The sequence below is a fragment of the Limulus polyphemus genome, unplaced genomic scaffold, assembly GCF_000517525.1.
Source record: "Limulus polyphemus unplaced genomic scaffold, Limulus_polyphemus-2.1.2 Scaffold2, whole genome shotgun sequence".
Taxonomy (NCBI): Eukaryota; Metazoa; Arthropoda; class Merostomata; order Xiphosura; family Limulidae; genus Limulus; species Limulus polyphemus.
This window is the reverse complement of record NW_013665612.1, coordinates 1,018,806-1,038,808: the sequence shown is the minus strand read 5'-3', so window position 1 is coordinate 1,038,808 and position 20,003 is coordinate 1,018,806. Positions and strand designations below refer to the sequence as shown.

At 30.9% G+C, this 20,003-nt stretch overlaps 1 protein-coding gene across 5 annotated transcripts in view; it reads right to left on the bottom strand.

Annotated features, from left to right (window-relative positions):
* The window catches only part of LOC106467439 (hemicentin-1-like), a 120,565-nt gene that overhangs the window by 38,348 nt on the left and 62,214 nt on the right, over window positions 1-20,003 (bottom strand). For 3 of the 5 annotated variants that reach the window (XM_022394402.1, XM_022394450.1, XM_013927828.2), the window contains 5 exons: window positions 10,810-11,145; window positions 9,674-9,784; window positions 9,046-9,249; window positions 5,073-5,369; window positions 2,550-2,840 (listed from right to left, as the gene is read on the bottom strand). In XM_022394402.1, the coding sequence (XP_022250110.1) occupies window positions 2,550-2,840; window positions 5,073-5,369; window positions 9,046-9,249; window positions 9,674-9,784; window positions 10,810-11,145 (1,239 nt within the window). Of the gene's footprint in view, window positions 1-2,549; window positions 2,841-5,072; window positions 5,370-9,045; window positions 9,250-9,673; window positions 9,785-10,809; window positions 11,146-18,227; window positions 18,279-20,003 lie in introns of all 5 variants that reach the window. The other 2 variants (XM_022394295.1, XM_022394255.1) reach the window with 1 other exon arrangement.

Sequence of the window (20,003 nt, the reverse complement as noted above, 5' to 3'; positions counted from 1 at the left end):
TGTGAAACTGTTAACATAACTATACAACCTTGTATATATTAGTTTATGATATGTTTCTATTTCTAAACTGTCACCAGTATTATAAATAATTAATAAAAAAAACGACAATTTTCGTTTATGTTCCTCTTTTTAACCGTAAATTTGAAACAAGGATGTTGTTTATTCAAATAGTTTAAAAGAGAAATCACTTATTCTTTTTGTTTCAAGTTAATGAAAGTGTAATCAACGTACCAATGATATCTAACAGTTCTTAAACTCTCAGGACAAATATTCAGTCATTGTTTCTCATAATGTCATAAAAACAAGTTAGCCAATCTAGGAGCTAATTTTGAGCCCATAACAACACCATCTGTCTGATCATGATTGCAATTATTTAGTTGAAAGTAAGATTTTGGAGAAGTGAAATTCAATGATAAAAAAAAAAACGACTTACACAAGTCTTGTACAATCGTATCATCTTAAATAACCAGATATGTTACTAATTGGATTGTCTTTTGTAAAAGAAAGGTTATTATACATGGATTACATATCAAAATTTACACAGTAATCTCATTCATCAAACCATTTGTTTAGATATTTAAAAACTGTTTTAACAGTATACTAATTATTTTCAAATATTTTAAGGAAATAATTAAAAACTTGCAAGTTCACGATTACAAGTATCTATACATGAATCTAATCTAATGATCTAATGAATCTAATAATGAGACAATTATTTTTGTGTAAACCATATAAAATACTATAATGTCCTTATGTATATTTTATCACTAATCACATTACAAATATCTTTGTAACTAACATTCATCTTTCTTAGATATTGGTTAAAGCCTTAGAAATCTTCGTTATATATAAATAATCTAACATTGCAATAATAAACATTTGCTTCACAGCATCACTTGTAGAACTAGTTCAAAGTTACGTTCTTTAACCGTTCTCACTATATTTAGGTACAAGTTACGTTACTTAAAATGAATTGATGAGTTTAATGATGCATCTTTTAATGTGCGAATTCTTCTTGACAAATTTTAATGATGTATTAGCATTGTTTGCGTGAAAATAACCCGTGGCTTTAATATAAATTTCTGATTGGTTACATTAGTAATGCGACCGACCTCAAAATTCTTGTTAACCTCGCAAAGTAGGCTCGGATCATCTCGCCTGTTTTCCATCGCAAGTATAGATAAATTGTAGCCGAGAGGCAAATTAATCTGTGCCTAACACCACGGGATATCACCGCAATAAATGTCATAAAGCTGCACAAAAAGCTTTTTGAGCGTGTTGCTACAAAAATGTGCAGTTTGTGACGAATTTTACGCTAACAACAAATAAAATATAGGTATTACTATACAAAATAAGGACTATTTTATTTGCTCAAATTATGTGAGTAGGAATGGCCTTTTTCTTCTCCGATGAGCCGTCACTAAGTGTGGTCCATATATATATCACCATTTTGGAAAATTTTACATTTTTGCCTATTACAACACTCGTTGTAAGGAACTCATCAAAATAATTGAATGATATCTCCCATTGTCTATACTGCATACATAGGAAATCCCAATAACAATAAGTAATTGGCTTATGGCAATATTGGCGATATTTTTGTTAAATGTTATGTACATGACTCACATGTATTTGGGATTTTGTAAGCAATAAAGTCATGGATCCACGAGCAAGTTGGTAAATAAATAGTTTATAAAAATATACTTAATAAGCTTACGCGTTCCATATGAAACCTAACGTTAAGTTTAAGTTTATTTAATCATTTTTTATACTGAAACTTAATTTAGAAATCCATTTTAGAAAACATGGGTTTGTGCGCATAAGATAAAAAAAACTAGATGTATTCAACAAAGTTACATCTAAGACACTGAGTTATGTGTAGAAATAACGGATAGAAATAAAAGTGCTATTGTTTGTATCTTTAAAGGGTTTGACTTCATGTTAGATGCCCCCAGTGGCACAGCGGAAGGTCTACGAACTTACAACGCTAGAAACGTGGTTTCGATACCCGTGGTGGGCAGGACACAGATACTCCTTTGTGTAGCTTTGTGCTTAGTTACAGACAAACATGTTAGATTAACAGCCAAAATGATGAATAATATACATATATCAATATAACAAATAAAATTTGAATAAGTTAGTTATCAAGTATCAAAACGTATACATTATAACGATTTCCAGTGCATGAACACTTGTTATTATTTACACCTTTTAACTGATAAATATTTATATCAATTATTTTTTATCACTCTTATAAATCAATAATATAAATAAGAAAACACGTTTATGTTTTAAGCATTACTTCTTATGTTGTTTCTCTCAGTCATATTGCAGATGTGTGTCATATTTTTAATACAATTATTATTTTATTTTGAAGTTTTAGTATTGGGTAATTAACAGGAGAAAACTAACAACTCTCAGAAAAAGAGAAGGAAAGTCATAAGTTCTTATAATTTAACGTAATTACGTCGGTGCTGATGATGATAATTCTCAAATATTATTATAATTAATAGCTAATACTAGTATTATATCAAATTATAGCTACCTACATTGAATATTTAAAGGAACCTCCTCGCTCAGTCCTCTTCCAACGCTATTATGAGCTTGACATTGGTAGATCCCTCGGTGCTCTTTTCCAACATTTTGCAAGCGTAGTAACTTGTTGTTTATAAGGATTCCTTTTGAGGGTTCACTGAAGAGTTTTTCATCATTAAATAGCCATTCAACGTCTTGAACTTGTGGGTTTGCATTTATGTTGCATTCAAAATAAACATTGTGCCCTTCTCTAATTTGTTCGTCCTGAACACTAGCTCCAAGAACAAGAGAGAGCTTTGGTTGATCTATTAATACGAAAATAATTTATTGTGAGTAATTTAACAAACGAAGATAAAAAAGAAACAAATATTTTCTACTGAAACAAATTATTCATATAATTTCAAACTCTTTTCACAAGATTTTATTACATTTTGAAAGTGTGTAGCTGAACAATTAAGGTTTTTCGTGCTCATCTTATTGATAAAGTGGTTATTGAATATTTCAAAGAAAGGTCATTTATTGTGAAGTTAAATTAGCACATATACTTAAATGTACAAGACAAACGGACTAAAGTACAAACTGAAGAATAACAAATACTTTAAACCTAAAGTATATTGGCGACCTCTGGTGATACAACTGCAGTTTATTTGTTTAAAAACTAATGAATAATAAAAACAAAATATAAATGCATTTTCTATGATATCTTTGAGATATTTTTCCATCGAAGTATCATATTTATATCTCTTATTTTTGCTATTGGCTCTATCTGTGTTTATTATAGTTTATTTCCAGTAATTCATAGTATCATATCTATTCTAACAGCCCCCAGTGGCTTAGAGGTAAGTCTGAAGGCTTATAACGTTAAAAAACGGATTTCGATACCCGTGGTGGCCACAGCATAGGTAGCCCATTCTATAGCTTCGTACATAACTATATAAACAAGTTTTGTTGCTGAATATTGGGGATTCTTTATAACGTGTGTGTGAGAAAAATGCGGTCTACTCAACCGATGAACAACGAATCGTTTACTTATATAGATATGCTAAGGTATGAAAAGAAAGACTAAATTTCCGTAGTCGTTTTCATTATATTGAGACTAAAATGTACTCAGATTAACTAAAAGCTTCCTAAAATCTTGTTTTTATTTCGCTGCTTAAGTATGAAAAAACACATAGTATTATAACGATTTTTACTGAAAAAATACAATACTTTGGAAAACCTTGTAACTGCATATAAAAAATAAATACACCCTGTTGAAAATTAGAAAAAAAATCCAAGACTTGGAGACATAAATTACTTGGAAATGCTCATAATTTTAAAATTTTCAGAAATGTTTTAGTAACCGTTTACATTAGTAGATGCTTTTTAATGTTTTACCTTACTGATTCAGAAAACAATCGTTACTTTGAAAACCGAAGAAATAAGTTTAATATTGGAAATATCAGGCGATTGCTGTCGCAGACTATTCATATAAATGATGAACTATGTAAACGTTTCAGAAAATTTTACTTGTAACTACCTTCCACGAAAAAACAAAGTTTGCATGCCTGCTCTCATATTTTCTGCAACTTCTAACATTGAAAGAGCCCTAATTCAAGAGTAATCGTGAATGTAAGTGCTATGTTGGATAAAAATAACACAGTAATGCTCATAGCTCAAGAAACGAGGAATCCAGAACATCGTGGACCTGTTAATAATTAAAATATCATATTGTACTCTACTCCTGGAAGAATTTCCCCCTATTTTTCAGAGGTACTTAATCACGTGTTTCGTTTTCCGGCGAGAAAACGTGCTTATACAACAAATAATAGAACACAACCAGAAAAGCAAACTTCATATCACGCACAGAAATACTGACATGCTTACAATAGTTTGTGCTTTACTTGATACATGTTCTTTCGGGGCTTAATCTGATTTTTTTTTTGAGAACATTATTTATATATTACTCATGTTTTCCTAGAAACGATTTACTGACCAAAATAGCTTTTAAGCTTTTTTAAGTCTACTAAACAAAGCTAAAATTAATATTTTCTATTAGTTATTGCTAAAGTACATAATTTAAAAATCTCGATAAGTAACAACTTAGAAATGCCAAATTGTGCAAATACTTTTACTTAATACTGTGTGTAAATGAGTTATTGGAAAGCATGTAATAAGGTAACGAAATTCATTAAAGTACGATTCAATAAATAAAATATAACCAGTACTTTTTAAAAAGTCTATCTTTGTAATGCGATTATATTATATTCATTTTATAATTGTATAAAGATCCATATGAATCTTTACGAGACATAATTTTACTGAATCAGTGTGCTGGGCTCATTCATTACTAGACGTATTTTTGCTAACTCATTGTTAAGTTTTACTGTCCATTAGATATAATTTCACTAACTCGATGTATTACACACTCGAAAATAATGAAGTGAGCTCATTCAGAATTTTAATTTCTTAAACATTAATAAAACATTTTCATTAAAGGTCTTGCCAAATGTCTGAATGGTCTATAAAAGTATTCAAATACATGAATTTATACTCACAGAAAACGTCTAAATTCCAAGAGTCTTCCAGAACACTTTCAAGTAGGCGAGGATTGGTTGCTCGACATATTAACGTCTTTCCGTTGTCCTTCTCCGTTGGAACTAAAGTAAGAACACTCGAAGTAACGGGTGGATCGCCTGCTACAGTCTCTTTGTGGTTCACCATCTTTTTTCCGTCCAGCCACCATGTTAACACCGCGGCAGGAAGGGAACCTTTGGTTGAACACTTCACTTCCTGTTCTACTCCTGCTTCCAGCTTTTCCTTGGTTGAGGAAATGCGAACGTACTGAGGCTTCACTGGGCAAAGACGAAACTTCAATGTTGTAACCAAAATATAAAACTACATGTGTGTGGAAAAATTAAAAATACATGTACCTATAGAGTTCTTAACGTTTCTGTATAATCTTTTTTTCTAAATTATTTAACAGAAATGAAATCTTATTGCAATTCAAACTTCTTCAAAATACACGCTGATTGTTATTAGTGGGTTTCTTTTTTGATTTGTTTAAAATGATTAATAATCTAATTTTTTAGTAGAATCAACTGCGATATATCTATATTATATATATATATTATAGAAATTATACTGTTCTATGTTATAGAAACTCAATGCGTGTAGTAGATTGGTATAAATATGTATATATCAGTATATGAGATATTCTGTATTGTTTCTAAAACAGAGTTAGTCTTTTAAATTTTTAACAAAGAATCACAAAAAATAAGTCGTATTGTTGTCAAAATTATTTTTGATAATTAACTAATTTGGAAATATAATATTCTTGTATAATTTTATGTTCTTGAGGAGAACTTATATAAAGTTTCATTATCTTTGTAGACTACTTGACGATGTGCAGTGTTTATGTTTTCTCATTGGACTTAAAATTATATTTGGTAATAATCTTTAAAAAAAAGTACACGTATCAAGAAATTGTTGTGTTGTACTTAACTGTAAAAAAAATCATAGAGTTTAAAACAATTTGTAATGTGTTTTTTAAAGTTTGAAAATTTTAATTTATTTTCTTAGATTTAGGCTTATAGTTTATGAGGAAGGAAAAAGACGAACAAAAATCATATTTTATTACACTACAGGACAGATCCATGAAGACTGTATCGATTTATATTGTATAACGGATGAATCAAAAACATACCAACACAAAGTGCGTGGCGACTCATTGGTTTCACGCACTACAGGCTAATAATAGTAAAAAATAAAATAAAATATTATATATGTGTACGATGTATTTCGACGATTGACATGGGTTCATAGCTTATACGAAAGATACCATCAAGTACAGTCACAGTATATTACACTTATACAACGAAGCGACTGTGACCAAGAAAATATTGTAATTATAAAAGCTTTTACTACAAGGATTTATAACTATAAATTAAATCTGATAATGTATGTTTATACTGCACAGTAAAAGAATAAATGCTTTTTACGACCTTCGAGAGAGAATGACTTTGCTGTACAAATGATGTCAATATAGGATTCGATTCTAGATCCAGAAATTTAGCTTTTATAGCGAATATGTTAGCTAATTATTTTTAATTACTAAGTATCACATGTCATTTTCAAGTACATTAAAGTAATCTACTGTATATAGAGTTCTTTTGTGGAAATATATACACTTATAACAAAACTTTATACTGATAAAACGTCAGCTCTGTGGCTGAAGAGCTATGATATTAGTGAAGAGCAAGGAAGATTAATCAAACACATTGTTATTTTCTAACACAAATTACTTGCTTGTGGCACAAAGATGGAAATGTAGTATGAAACCAGGTGTTAGCTAACCACAAGCATTAGCAGAAAAATGAAATATGCTTAAGGATATGTGCGAGGAGCTTATAAAACATAAAACTCTATCATGAAAATCTTTGTTAAACAAAAGTTTTACTGTTTTTACTGAAATAAGCTGGTGGAATGTGTATATCTCTTTTGTTTAACATCATTGTTTGCCATTTGTAGCATTTTAATGTTATATGGAATGCTAGAAACGTGTTTGAACACACTTTCTGTATGTTATTAACTTTATATTTCAAAGGTAATTTCCGTAAGAAACATGAGGAGCGTTTTCAATGTTTTTGTGCATTTAGGAATATAATGCATGTTGCTTAGTATAAGTAGAGGGAACATGTCATTCGTATATATCCATTATATTGGTTTTTGGACACCTGGGGGCTCAGCAGTACGCTTGAAATCTTATAGCTCTAAAAATTAGGATTGGATACCCACGGTAGGTACAGCGCAGACTACCACTGCTCAGCTAATAGCAATCTATTTTTTGATCATAATTAAATTGAGCAGTACACACTCTGAACAAATATTCAAACTTTTTTGTAACATTGGCAATCGTTTCGTTGAATTTGTAACTGAACGACGTGTGAAAATACTATTATAATACATAAACAGTTACACTTTACTAAAAGATGTGAAAAAAATTGCAAAATAAATCGTAATTCCTTTTGTTTTCCTCACTTCTCTAAAGGATCGGTCCTTGCTTGTTTTTTATATTCACCCCTAAGACTATTACATTTATGTAAGAGAAAATAGTAAATCATGTTTTTGTTATTACAAGCACAGCGGTAAAGACTTTGATCATGTATTCATTATCTACGTAATATTTAAAGCGCAGTAACATAATTGTTTTAATACTTTTTTTCCCCTGAAAATAATAAAAAGACTGATCCTAACCAATATATTTTACATTACTAAAAATAAACCCAAGAAACCCGTGAAAAATATATCTGAGCCGCTTTTTTTAAGCAATTCAGATGAGGCCGTAATTCTTACTATTGATGTGCATTAGATGATTTTACTTTAATTAAGTACTTTATAAATTTCAAAGTTTTTATGCAATGTAACACTTAGGTAAATATTAAAATTGAAATGTCTTCAAGAATGTATTTATCCACTGAAAACAGAAATAATTACATTATGTTACTGTATATTTGTCAGGCCTGCTTACCACATAATAGGAAATCAATTTCAAACATGTTTGCAACTTTTCTTATTTCTATGAATATTAATAGAAGTAACTAAAAGGCAAAACATGAAAATAAAGTTTATTAAACGAAAGCCTGATAAGTCCACCAGTGGCTCAACGTTGCGTTTACGGAATTATAACACTAAAGTTCGAGATTCGATTTCCCGCGGCTGGCAAAGCGTATATAGTCTATTGTGTAGCTTTGCGCTAAAACATATAAACAAATACCCTAGAAATTAATTTACAGTGTTATTTTGATAACATTCCGATTTTTATTAAACATTTGACATGTGCCATTTTAAAATAGTTATAGGGGTTTTAATCGTTTCGTACTTTATGAGATACGTCCATGAATATACAATGATACAAGTATCTTTTGTAGCGCCGTCTCTTAGTCATCATTTAAATTTATATTACTGTTTCTTAAATATAAATTCGTAAATATAGCTTATTTTGTTCATTAATAGAATTAAGCAACGAAAAGAAGTAGGTAAAAATTCTTTCTATACTCTTACTAAATGAATTTATTTTGCAAAGTTTCGGTCTTAGGCCCATTTCAGGCAAAGAACAAAATACAACTGACTAAGGTGGAGAATCAGTTGAAATTAGAACACCTGTTGTTTAATTCTATTAATGAATTCTACTCTTAAAATAGCACTATATTTAACTTATTTTTTTCAGTTTATTTCCAGTTTATATCTACATATAAACTATGCTAGTAGGCAATCTATTTAGAATTGTTTTGCAACATTGTTTTTGCAAAGTAAACCAATTTGCACTTTTAATACGGTAATTGAAAGATAACTGTACACATGCACACACAAACATAGTTGTATATATATATATATATATATTGTAGGGTGTCAGGAAATAATAACATACTAACAAATGTTTTATTACAAGTGAAGTCAAAGTAGGATTGTTCTTAGGTCAAAGTAATCATCCTTAGTAACCGCGTAATTTTAGCCAATAAAAGTACTCACAGTTCACATCCAACCTGATGGTTACAGATTTGGGCATTGTTAGATTCGTGTTTTGAGCCTGACAAGTTATAGTACCCTTTGATAAGTATCGCTCCACAACTTTTATCTCTAGAATGTTCACCACTACATTTTCTTCCAGAATGAAATAGCTGTTGTCCATTAAATCTGATTCTTTCCACCAAGTCACAGAAGGAGGAGGATTTCCTAAAAAGTCAGTTCAGTTTTATTATTAAAAAAAAGAAACCTAAAAATTCTTGTTGATCCAAAAACTGGAACTCACCCACGTACATATATCATAGAAGAAAACAAAAAGTTATAAAAAAATATATATATTTGTTTATTGAAATATGACCCTCCCCAAAAATGCTCTTCAAATAGTATCACCAGGTTAAAAAAAAAAGTCTACTACATATTAAAGTATGTCGTAGTATGCAAACATTACTCCTAAATATTATATTATTTTTTGTGTGTCATCTAAATCTAAGAATGAAAGTTATAGCTACTATATATTACACGCTATTTATTATGTGTGTGAAAGACTCGTGTAGCATTATAGCAAGATTATCAAAAGATTGTATGTTTACAATTTCTAAAAAACGTTTGTAATAATGTTTCCAATTATTTTTACCTCCAACAGCCTCACATGTCAGTTTCAAAGAACTTCCTTCATTAATCGGTCCGAAAACTGCATCTTGAAACTTTTCATCTCCTGTTTTAACATAGAGATCTTGCGGTGGTACTGCAAAATAAAAAGAAAAAGGCACTGCTCTCATAATATCGTTTAATCTTTTAATTTGAAGTATTAAGTTTGATATTTCAGTCATAACAGATTATGCTAGGAACCTGAAGCATTTAAGACTATAAAGATGTTCTAGAAATTAACAAGTTCTTGTATTTCAAAATACGTGAAATTTGAATTATATTGGATCATATTGGAAAAATTGGCATGCAGTATGCCAATTCTCATTTAACACTACGTAACGAAACGTATGCCCGGATGTCGACTCGCAATTTGCGGGTTGGAATTACCGTTACACCAAACATGCTGGCCCTTTTAGCTGTGGGGGCGTTATAATGTGACGGTCAATTCCACTATTCGTTGGTAAAAGAGTAGCCCAAGAGTTGGCGGTGGGTGGTGATGACTAGCTTCCTTCCCTCTAGTCTTACACTGCTAAATTAGGGACGACTAGTGCAGATAGTCCTCGTGTAGCTTTGCGCGAAATTCATAACAAACAAACAAAAACGACATATCTTAAGTTTTATTCTCTTGCAGAGAAACTGACCGAAGAAAAATCGAAAAGTTAGTAAAAAATTAACTACTGTGGACAATCAGCAATTATTTTTGTGATCCATTCTCGTTCAGTTCGTGTAACACTGATAAAGCGAAATTCGACTCAGACTGAAGAATGGTGCATTTTTAGATCGTTTCTTATCGTAACCAAACGTGCAAGTAAAGGCTATAAACAAAGTTTCAACCTTCAAAACACCGAAATGAGGATATCGTATTCATTCAAGAGAAAATGTGTGTATATACTCTATTTCACATTGAATTAAGAGGTGAAACGATTATGTTTGATTGAAGACATGTCTAGATTTCAATTTTAGTCTTACGCTTTCCTGAATATAATAGAAAATGTCAAATAAATCGCATTAGGTTTTGTCAGAGATTGACAATATAATTCTGGTTTTAATATAAAAAACACGGATTGCTCAAACGTAAGAACCTATTTATAGTAACTCACAATCTCGGAAGTGTTTGCTCACCAATAATATTGACTTTTAGTTTTCTGTTTTGAGTTCTACCTCGTCGAAAGTCCACTCGGCATCGGTATTCGCCACCATCATCGTCTTTCACCGGCTCTATGACGAGGAAAGACGTTTTCAAGGATATGTTAAATTTTGCTCTAGAACCAAGAATGTCACTGGCGAAGTGCTTTCCTTCTTGAACTGGCTCATTTCTTGCGTCTACGCTATAAATTGGGTTCCCGGAGTTTCCTCTATACCATAAAACAAGTGCTACACTGTCATCCGGTGAAGGAGGGGTAATGTTGCAAGGCAGGATTACCTTGTCTCCTACTACCGAGTTGTATTCAGCATAATCTAAAATAGGGAACGAAGAATGTTACTTTTTATTTATTTAACACACATTAACACAATACTATCCACGGCCTTTTTTTTTATACATTCGTATAAAAAATTAAAAAAACATTAAATGCATATTTTTATCATAAACGAATATGTAACTACACTTTTTTTATTAAAGTTAGTAGTTGTTTATCATTTATTTAGTTTTTAGATTAGCGACGTACTTTAAGTATTCTAAGGAAAATCGCAGCCAATTAATTGCGAAGATACGACCGAACGTTGCTTATTGATTAGCGTACCAAACAATGGATCAGAGGGTCCATGGTTCACGTCTCTTTGCTGTAAGAAAAAAATTGCGCTGCGCACTTTGGGGTCGTTGAAGTATTATAATAGTGACAGTCAAAGCCCACTATTCGCTCAGAGTAGTCCACGAGTTAAAGACTGGAACTTTTGACTAGCTGCTTTACCTGTAACCTATCAGTTAGAAATTAGTAACGGCTAGCGGAGATAATCCTTGCGTAGCTTTGTGCGACTATCTGAAACAAACCAAATGTTTGGAATGATTACGTAACTAATGGTTTTAACAATAATTTGTTACGTAGGGTTTTGTTAAATGACTTCCTATGGCTTTTAATCAGTGTTTGAAACTGAAAAAACTATATTTGTAAATCACATGAAACCATCAAGGATATTAAAATTATATTAGATAGCTTAGAAATGCATGCTTATTCTCAAATAAGAGGCTTATTTGTTTATTCACTTTATTTTAGTGTCAGTCATACTACAACACATCATAATGACTTACTTGTTTTATTATGTTATCAATTTTGGACCAATATTTTAATAAAAACAGCTTTAATAATGAATACAGCGGTAGAATAGATAATCATATTGTTTGTAATAGATAATCATATTGTTTGTAATAATCCTGCATTCGTATAATTTTGTAGATTTACGAGAAAAATGCTATAAACCAGTTACAGGTATTCAGATTACTTCTGTGTATATTATTTATAGTTAGTGCTTATATGGATAAATAAATAATATTTAGGCATTGTGATTAATTTAATTAAATTAATAATTACATCATAGTCTCAGAAATACAGAAAATGTAATTATATTATCTCAATTTCAAATTGCAGAAACTACACAGTCACATCTTCAAAATGAAATTATGTTAATTTAGATCTGAACTTTCCAGACAAAATTTTGTGACGTAACGTGCATGGGAAAACAGTAAATCATAATGCTATTGAATAAACTATTTAATTCACAATTTTGCAGATTAACTAGAGTTTGCTTCAAAGAAGTTGGGAATAAATTAATGTAACTTGTTTTAAACTCGTTACAGATTATAGTTTTCATTTGTAATTATTTGTAAAAAACAAGAATATCTAAATATATATTCAGCCACTTTCAAATTAATTAAAATCCCTTTTAAAGCTATAAAAATACTCAAAGATAGTGTCATTGGAAATCAGCTGTATCATTTTTGGAATATACAGTAGCTCATGATTATTCACTCTTAAACATTTCTTGGAATATATTATTATTATTCACTCTTTAAGCATTCCTTTGTATTGAAGGTATGCGTGAGACGTTCTACTTCTTTTCTGACTGTAACTACTTTTGGCACCTTTCGATGATCGTATAATTTAAAATTACATTAACTTCACTTGAATTTATTTTGTTATGCTTATAGTGTATCACGCTCAATTATAAGATTTGTTATCATTGCTACTAATTATTACTAGTGTTTCAGTGAATCAGAACAAGACAAATTATATATGAAACCTCTTTTTGGTATTATATTTCTAATTTCTGATCTTTAAAATCATTGAAAAAAACAAACAAACAAAAACCTTTATATCTGTTTCAGATAGTCTGATATCGTTATAGAGTATTGACCTTTAACATTGGTAGCTGATGCAAACCCAACTCAAATACTTTACTCAGTATTTTATTTTGTGCTTGTTTTCTGCGTACTCAGAATAATGTAAACTTCTAATGTTCCTACCAATAGATATATATGGACACTTATTTAGGTAATTGATATTTTTAAACATAGAGAGAGATAGGTTAATGTCTATGACTGTGTAGACATATGCCTTTATTTGGTAAGATAACGACGTTTCCGTTGTATATTTTGAATATCAAAGTTTGATATAAAGAAACTTTACTAAAATGCATAAAAACAAACAAACAAGGTTATGTCTCAAGTCATAAAGAATGAGTTTGCACTGTGTTTAGAATAAAAACATCATAATTATTGTTAAAATATCTTTGTAGATTTGAAACGTTCTTTCTGTAAAATATAGAAAATCAAATGAATCATCAAATTATATAGCCTAATATTGTTGTTTCTTTCCTAAAATAGTTATTGTGACTGGAGAGCTTTATCAAAGTAATTGGTTTGATTATAACGCTGGGTGTCAGATCTTTATTAGGAATATAAATAACTTTTCCAGAACATTACGCCACATTTATAACGTGACGATCCATTTTGTGATAGCGACGTTTTAATTTCTTGGTAAAATTACTGAAACAGGGATATGTATAACGCAAATGCGAAGTACTGTTTTCTTGCAGACTTGTTACAATGAGCCAGAGCTAATTTAGATGGCCAACGTTTCCTCATGCTTCAATGGAGCAAACGGAGTTAAAGTATGGCAAGCCGACCTAGTAGGTACTAACAGTGAATACTGTGTATCAACAATGGAATTGATCTTGCCTGTCAAATACCGTTACACTTAGAATGAGTGATGAAGTATGATCAAACGAGCAATATATATTGTTAGGTAGACAATCTGGGTTTCAAGGAACACTCTTTGAGGGCGTTTGTGCATTATTTAATCTGAGAAAAATATTTAATAAGATGTTCATAAATAGAGAATTTCTGTAATGAAAACTATAGGAATTACATACGAAACGTTTGTTACGCATAAACACTTCTTTTTTAAGACGCAGTATTTAACAATTTCAAGTACAATGCAGAAACAATATTATCGTACACCAAGCTAAGGTACCCGTCTTTTGTCCAGGTTATGAACTTAAAAACTGTGTGGGAGAATGCTATGATAAATAACACAAAACTCCTGACTTTTACACAAATTATTTATAACATAACATATCGTTACAGTATTAAATTATTACGTCACCCAAAGTAAAACGTGGTGTACACTCTACGATGGTGGCGGTAGGTGTGCTTTCTGCTACCCGTTTCAACACCCAGCTCTTAATGTCCTTCCATGTGTTTCATGTGATTAACTAATCGATGGTCATTGGCCGTAGGAGTTTCTTACGGGACGAAGTTGAAATGTCATGGATCAAAGTAGGAAGAGGGTATAACTCAAGAAACGGCTCTTCATATCAGCCTTATTGTAGCTATTAGAGTAAAAATTTCAGTTAGGTTTATGTATTATTGTAATAGTGGCGGTCATTTTTTGTTGCATTCATCCACAGAGAGTGTTAGCGCACTCGCTGAGATATAAAGACATTCGTGTGGCCTCCCCCTACACTGTGTGTATGTTGTGTTAGAGAAAATGTAATAGTTTTCTATGTAAGGACGTGGAGCCATCTATAAATACCCAATAATAGTTATAATGAGAGATGGAGAGGGTTTGAACCCCCCAGTAACATGCGCCTTATTCCAAACTATCATCCCGCAAAGTTTGGTTCAGATTGGCCCAGCGACCTAAGATAACGTACAAACAGAGATACACAGATTATTGTGCTTTATATATAGAGATTAATATTAAACATGTATTAGTGTTTTCAGAAGTTCTATTATGTTGTGCCTCGTTAACTAATCAGAGAACATCTAATTATTATTTTTGTGTCAAAACTACTATATATTTTATTCTTGTATGTACGTGTCTTGAATTAAAAATTGTACAACTAGTCATTTTCGAATTTTATCAAATATCATTAAGAGTAATGGTTTAGAGTTATTTGACGCTTTTGAGGAAAGTAATTGGCAGTGATCTACCCATTTGTAGATGTTAATTTTATTTTAGCGTGGAATCAATAAAATGTTCATGATTAAGCACTGGAGAAAACGACCCTAGTGCGGAACATAAAATATGTATTTTTTTTTTGTCAACTGAATCTATAAACATAACTTGATGTCAAAAGTACATACTTTGTTATACAGAGGGTTAATCGCACGTTATTACAAACGATTTATAGATGGTAATGCATTGGCGCGTTGTTACACAACGTGAGCTGTGACTCTGCGAGCGATATATTTGTTTGTTTCAGAGCAATATCCCGAGCAATCGATAGGGCAATGCTTACATGTGTAAAATTGTGTATGGAAGCAGATTATCAAAAGATGTAAAGCCAAATGACATAACATTTCAAATAAGGGAGCCTCTAAATTTATCTTTGGAAACGAAAAATTTGCTAGCTGAAGAGTTTAGGACAGTAATGGGCACGGAAACGTTGCACCAACCCATTCGGAGAAACGTCGTAAACTGCAAATTTAAGGCTATGATTACGAAAAACCAAACAAACTCCAACCCCCAAAACCTCTGCGATGAAACAGGGTATATCTCCTGATACTGTTACCTAGATAATAATTTGTTAAAGACCCACACATTTTCAGCCATACCACGAAAATAAGGGCTATTTTCACGAGAAGAATGTTCGAAAAACTGGAATCACGTCGACTCCTTTCAATCACATAACAATCAAATCCCTCGATGTAACGTCAATGCTTTTTTTTTACTTTAGGCCTGTTTAAGCACGATCCTGGAAACCAATGTACACGTACAGTGTAGGGTCTTTGAAAAGTTTTTATGTTGTGGGTATTATAAGTGAAGTACTGGTGGAGAGCAATAGTGTATTCATAATTATGAGCATCAGAGTGAGCACGATGGATATTGTAGGAAGTAGTTCTAAGGGCTGCGCGCAACCTGGTGACTGTTATTTCCGCCTAATATCTATGCAACACTAGTTAAGTCAGGCACAATATTTAAAACATTTTAGTATTTCCTCAACATTCATATGTTTTTCTTTCTTAGACATTTTACTCAGTCCCAGTGGGTCAGCTGTAAGTTTACGACCTCACAACGCAAACATTCTGGGTTAGATAATAGAGACGGATCGAAAATAGTCCATTGTGTAGTTCTGTGGTAAAAAAGAATCGCACGCATTTAGTTTTTAATCAGAACTGATACTCACTATATATATCTTTTACTTGAAGCAATCTTATTATGTTAAAATAGTTTAACAGAAACATAGAAGAAGCAACCGCGCTTCAAAATTTTTAACATTTAATTTATTTGAACAAGCGAGGGAATCTGTTTTTATTTAATAGACTGGTTTCACACTCAATTTTTCTTCGAAATTTTAGATGCAATTGTTTTCTCAATGATTTTTATGTTGATGTCAAAAAAGTTTAAGAATTTATTTAAACTTTCGGTTGTTTAGTGTTCTTATGAGCTAGCTGTATACACACTTAATATGTGTTTAGACCTCGAAGTTAAAGGCTTAAAAAGCACTAGATGTTTTAGAAAGATTACCTCAATAATAATACAAACATCATCTAGTAAATCAAGATGTGTCCATAATTATAGCAGTAATTCAGAGGAAAACAAACAAAAACAACAACAACAAAACCTATAGTAATAAACATTTCAGTTATACAAAATGATGATGAAACCTAAGTCTCGAAAATCCTCATTTGCACTAAAGTACTGCTGTTACTAAAGTTATTGAACATCCAAGAAAGGTACGAACTTTAAGTAAATGCCTGTAATTCCCAAGGCATGCCATAAACCTTACTACTAATTAGAAGTTGAACCACAACTAATTTATTTATGTAGTGTTTATATCATGAATGTAGATTCCACTAATGGTAATATAGTTAAGACGGCAGCTTTGGACATGAACACGTTTAACTGGGGATAATAAGTGATTATGATATCTTATTTCTTATGTATGAACGTATAAGCATTTTAATGTTATAAGATAGTGTAGTCCAAAAAATGTCTTAAAAATAAACTTTATAAAAGCATATTTTTATAATGTACATGTCCAAAGCACATATCTAAATCATAAACCACCGTCACATTTTTCTTTCATGTGTTCTTCTCTACAATGCTAAAATGGCTAAGTCTATTTTTCTCTCTACACAAACTTTCGAACACATATATACGCTGTAAAGCACATAAAACGTCTTAACACGCTCACTTAGAGCACCACTCGTAATGTTTTAATCATCAAGAAAGGCCTATGAACTTGAACAAACAACTCGAAATATAATAGGTCGTTAAAGGCATCGAAACATATAAAAGTATTATAAACATTTTGAAATGACACACTTTACAATAAGTGTGCTTAAAGTGCAATATTTAAATTACATGCATATCGGTTCACGTGAAAGAAATTGTACTAATCTTTTGTAATGTATGCAAAAATACCAACAAGACATTAATATTTTAGACTCTTGCTTTATTTCTATACTTAAAATGTAATTAATAGTTACTTCGTTATAAGGATCACCCTCTCAATATATTTCTTGCATTTCCAACGAGAACAAACTTATATATCATATAAACGCAGAAATACATACACACTTAAAGCTTTCAAAAATAAACAAACATGCTTACAAGCTCCGGAAAATTTAACGAAACTAGAAATTGGCTGTAAACGCCTCCACGCTTCACATACGCTTTCATATGTCCGAAACATCTATACAGCTTTTAAAAACCAACACAAGCCTTCACATATATAATTTTTAAGCACTTTTGAAATTATTTTGAAACTCCACAAGTGATTTCTGTGATATATTTTTAATGTTTCGTATTGAAATATATTGACATTCTAATATTTTAAACATGAGATTTTATAAGATTTAAACAATAGTCAATTACTGTCACTAACACAAAATATTTCATATCGTTTTGTGTAAATATATTGTCCAACGAAAGCAGAACATTAATAGTTGAGGTTTCTACATCCATCAATTAATCTAGTAACTTTAATATAACATCAACCATTGAATAGTACATGAAACACTGGAGTACACATACGTCTATTACAGCATAAAACTGAAGCAACATAGACAATATTTCACTAAATGTAAAACATACCTGTTTGATCATCATAGATATGAACAGGTTTTAATTTTATCCCTGGTACTCCTAAGAAGCATGAAATGAAACAGAGAACATTCTATAGTAAGAAAACAAGAAGCAAATAGAAAAAGACATACCTTGACATACATCTTTGAATAGAAGAATACTCTCAGCAGTAATAAAAAGTTGAGAGAAAGTCATCACAGAACTATCCTTTAACTCAGCAATAAAGATATAGTAAAAGAAGAAAGGTTATTAACAAGCATAATCCATTAGTAGCATACTAGAAAATAAAACCAATGTGGCATAGAAGAAAAATAACATACTGAGTTTATATTCTGTTCAAACAATATAATTGTTGGTTTCAAATGTATACAAATTCTTTTTTTATTGTTTTCTAAAGTTTTCAGTGCTGATTGAAGAATGGAAACCATTTTTAAGGAAGACAACAAACAAGTGACGTTCAAATACTCTCAATAAAGGCATACGCCGAAACGTCGAGTAGAATAAAAAACAATAATATATATCTGAAGTTGTTTGTCGTCTTACTTGAAAATTTATAAAAATTGTTTGATACTGTAAATTAAACAATGAGAATTTAATCCAATTTTATCAGAATGATGGGTAATAGTAGAAGTGTTTTTGTTTTTTTTTAATTGAACACTCAACATTTCGCTTTACAGTTTCTTCAAGAGCGTTTCACTAAAACACAAACCGTAACTGTTAGTATAAATCTTCAAATGGTTTTAATAATAAATCTATAGCGTGCATTTCTACAACGGGCATTTGACATATTAAGTAGTAAATCTTATTGTTGAAAGAATTGTATTGTTGAAATAATTAACTGCTACCTCTAGTAAACAAGAGTTCTATCCAAGTTGTAGATTGAAATAACAAAAGATAAGATGAAAAATAAACTAATGTTAATTATAAGCGCCATCCTTACCAAAGCCACCAATTATTGACAGAAAATTTAAAGTAACTTTTCTCGTCGAATACCAATCACAGATGAATAGGAAAAAAAAGATAAAGATAATTTATTTCCAGTATTAAAATTTCCAGTTACGATTTGAGTTTTAATAAAACGTTCCTGAAGAATATGTAAAGCGAAACGTTGAGTGCCCAATTAAAGAAAAATAACAAATTTGGTGTTTTAAGATAGTTTATTACTAGTATTAGAATATCGTTTATACACCAATATGCACTGCATAAATTAACTAATAAGAATGATAAGTTAAACAAGTAGAAAAGTGTAAGCGGAAATAAAACAAGTGAACCAGATTTTAATATTCATCACAATAAGATTAATATCAATAAGCTTTATAAACGAAAATTAGTAAAACAAGTGTAATTGTTACGAATAGCAACGCTATAAGTCAAATTAAAATTTACAAGAAGACTGGTCATTTTTTCCATCTGCTTACTTTCATTTGAGCCTTTTTGTCACTTCCTACTATATTATAATTAATAACGTTTTGGAAATCAATTAAGATATAAACCAAAATATTCGTCTGCTTCGAAAAATAAACACAAATAACAAATATTAACTGATACATTCTAAAAATGCAGTGTCATAACTTATACTTTAAATAAAATGGGTCTCTTAGTGAGAGTTAACGCGATAAACTTCTTAACGCTCAGTTGTGCTGTATTTTTGTTTAATAATCTCACGAAATACTAAACAAGTTAGATTTCTTAAGCATTTTTGTGTTATAGATAATCTTTAGTGCCTGGCATGGCCAGGTGGATAAGGCGCTCGACTCACAATCTGAGGGTCGCGGGTTCGAATCC